General features: G+C 44.1%; 1 protein-coding gene across 1 annotated transcript in view; it reads right to left on the bottom strand.

Annotated features, from left to right (window-relative positions):
- The window catches only part of LOC123057844 (tau-cadinol synthase-like), a 5,661-nt gene extending 4,888 nt beyond the window's left edge, over window positions 1–773 (bottom strand). The window contains exon 1 of the mRNA XM_044480723.1: window positions 486–773. Coding sequence (XP_044336658.1) covers window positions 486–773 — 288 coding nt within the window. The remainder of the gene's footprint in view (window positions 1–485) is intronic.
- Between the last annotated feature and the right edge of the window lie 2,484 nt (window positions 774–3,257).

The following is a 3,257-nucleotide window of genomic DNA, read 5'->3' as shown; positions in this document are numbered from 1 at the left end:
TTTTTTTGTTATGGGACAAGGTATCATCTAGTTATTGCGAAAGCAAGTACATTCTAATAATGTATAAATGTTGTTGTTTTGAAGAAAAAAAAGTTTTTTGGCACATGGTGTGTCATGTTCCTAGGATTAACCAAAATTAATAATACGAAACGGAGCCAAAGTTCCAATTTGATTGGTAAGATGCCAGTGGGTATACTCCGTTTATTTCACAGTACAGTGCATATTAGATTTATTTTAAGTCAAAGTCTGGTGAAGTTTCAGCATGTATGCATTCAAAAAAATCAAAATAAATACAATATGAAAATATACTGAATGATAATTCTAATGATATTTATTTGGTATTATGGATGTTGCCTTTATTTATAAACTTAGTCAAACTTCACAATATTTAACTTCGAAAAAAATAATATATGCATTGTATTTTGAAATGGAGGGGGTTTGATTTAATAGCCTTGCTAGCTTGGTTTTCAACTTTTGATGTATACCTGCAGTGGTTCTGGCTCATATCCAGTAAAGAAGTCGCTCCACGGTGAGGGTTCAAAGCCGGACTGCTTTTCAGGAACGGCGGCAGCAGCCAGTGGCGAGGCCACAGACCGACGACCCTGTACAGCTGACCGGGCTCCGCCGGCGAAGCCTCCGTCAATTTTCATACAGCACGATGGTTTAGCCATTAGTTTTCTTGGGCTTTTGGTCGCTAAGACAAAAGTTGCCTGACCTTGCCCAGACTTCATGCACACTCTGGCGCCGCCACTGGCAGCAACGGCGGATGCCATGAGAGCTTACGAGTGTCGCGCGTTGTTCTTCTTCAGGAAAAAGCTAGCGAGCTCGCTATAGTTAGCTTTGGGGAGGTATGAGAATGCATGCGTATGAGAGGCCTTTATACCCAAGGCCAGCCCCAGCCCGGGTCATTGGAATATTCATGCATAGCCGCCACCATGCATGCATCTTCTATTCTTCTAATAATTAGCAGCCGGAGTGCCGCCACTATGTATAGCCGTCACATTGTCAGGGTCACCTAAGCAAGTGCAGAGTTGGTCAAAACCCGGTGCTAAGTCGAGTGCTAACACAAAATTCGTTGGAGTCGACTATTCAACAAGCACCGGTTCTAGAGTAGCGTTGACTCCTATATATACCTGCATAGATGGGCCAATCGCCCGCGATAGCTTAGAAGCAGCTTAAGATGAGAATCTCACAGTTGGAAAAGTCGATGTGGGTTCTGACGTGTGAGGCCTACACTGCAGCGGTTTTGGATTTGTGAACTTTATCCAACGATACGCACGCTCTTAGACCTCCTACAAGTGTATCACATGAATTATCATGTCTACCAACTATGCAATTTAGATGAAGTGACATACAATTAAATGGAGAAAGCAAGAGGGATGGGTATCATGATATGATACCGTGTCGTATTGAATGTTGTGCTATTCTGTGCCATGCATAAATATAAATGAGGTCGTCTATAATACCACCTTCAGATACTATGCACTGTGAAGGTAATATCATATACATGATGCTAGTATATGACACTCCCACTACGAGCAGCCTTAGATCTCAACATTTTAGGTTCACGCATCGACGATAAAGATATGGTGCCAAAATTGATTACCCCGTGACGAATTAATGAGACCACTTGTATGCCTCACCAATTCAGCTCCTCAACTAGCTGACGATCTGATAGATGAAACTTCAGCTCAATGGAGAGAGGGACTAATCCGTGATACTTCCTTGCCATTGGACGGGGATGCCATTCTGATAACTCCGTTATGTACATGGCTTCAGAACATTTGGTCTTGGAACTTGGAGAGGACAGGAGTGTTCTCAGTAAGATCGCACATATCCCATGTTAGTGGCTACAAAGTTCAGAAGTGAAAGTTAGCTTGACGGAAATATGGAGTCCTTCAAACCATGCAGTAGAGGAGAAGGGATGGACTATATGGTGACGCCGCCGCGCCCACCGCCCGGAATCGCCTCTCCTCCTCGAGTCTTCTGCGCCGCCGTCGCAAGGCAATTTCCCCGAGCACCGAGTGATGTCTGATGTGTGCTTGTTGTGTGCTTGATGTATGCTTGCCTGCTTGCTGGATTCTTGCTTGGCTGTGCTTGCTGGCGTCCGTACTACTAGTACACCGAGAGAAATAGCTGCACAAAGGAGGCTATCACTTCTATCTATTGCTGCTTGTTGATGTTTGTTGGATAAAATTACTTGCTGATGTTGCTGCTTGTTGATGTATTTTCTATTTTGTGTGCACCATGAGGAGTTGAGGACCTGGATCATTCAAGACAAAAGAAAAGAGGCTTGGAGGCAATCACTCAACTAATGGAGTCGAGGACATTTTGTTATGTTGGTTTTTATTATAGTTTTGCTAAAGCACATCTAAATGTGCAATAAGTATTGCACATCTAAGTCCTATGTCATTGATCTTATGTTGAGATTCGTGTGGATATTTCTTTTCTTTTATTAATTATTTATATATATTCGACGTATCGCATATTGTTGTTCTAGAAATTGCCGTATCCCGTATCGCCGTACTTGTATCGCCGTATCGGTGCAACGTAGGATATTAGCTATCTTGAGGTTGGAAATGCAAGCATCCTTCTAAACATGATGTAAACAAGATGCTATCTTTGGGTTGGAAATGCAAGCATCCAAAATTAACAACAATATTTCTAAAAACTGGGAACAATCTTGAAATCCTGATATAAGATTGAAACATAAGCAACACCATAGAATGAAACATAAGCATTGGGTGCTGACCTGGCACCTCCAAGCCTAGTATGGCTCCACGAGTCGGGGCATGGGTAGCTCGTAGCGCAAAACAGGTGACCCTGGCATTATCCAGCCGCTCTGGTCATGATTTTGCCAAACCGCGCCGGTCCCTCAACCCTCTGAGTCTGATCGGCTTCACCACAGTGTCCTGCGCCGGTCCTTGGCCACAACAAACACGGACACCCACTGTCGCAAGAATGCTAAGTCCTCACGGCTAGGCCTCAAGGCGTCGGAGCAGTTGCAGTTGAGCAAGAGGTCGTTGCAGGCAAAACCCTCCGTCTCACAGCTCCTCCAACAACTCTGACCCCCTCCCCCCTCGGAACCCGGTGACTGCGCATATTTCAGCACATACTATCGTCGCTCTGGAGATGACAAGGGGAAGGGCACGAAGCATTGATGTTTGACTTGCGTATATCTATCTAGTCCTAGATCGTACTCATATGAACTTGTTAGCGTATCCTAGTGTTACGTATGAACTTGTTGTGTGATTATA

Source organism: Triticum aestivum, chromosome 3A (assembly GCF_018294505.1).
Source record: "Triticum aestivum cultivar Chinese Spring chromosome 3A, IWGSC CS RefSeq v2.1, whole genome shotgun sequence".
NCBI lineage: Eukaryota > Viridiplantae > Streptophyta > Magnoliopsida > Poales > Poaceae > Triticum > Triticum aestivum.
Note: the sequence above shows the minus strand (reverse complement) of the source record. Positions and strands in the feature narration are given on the sequence as shown.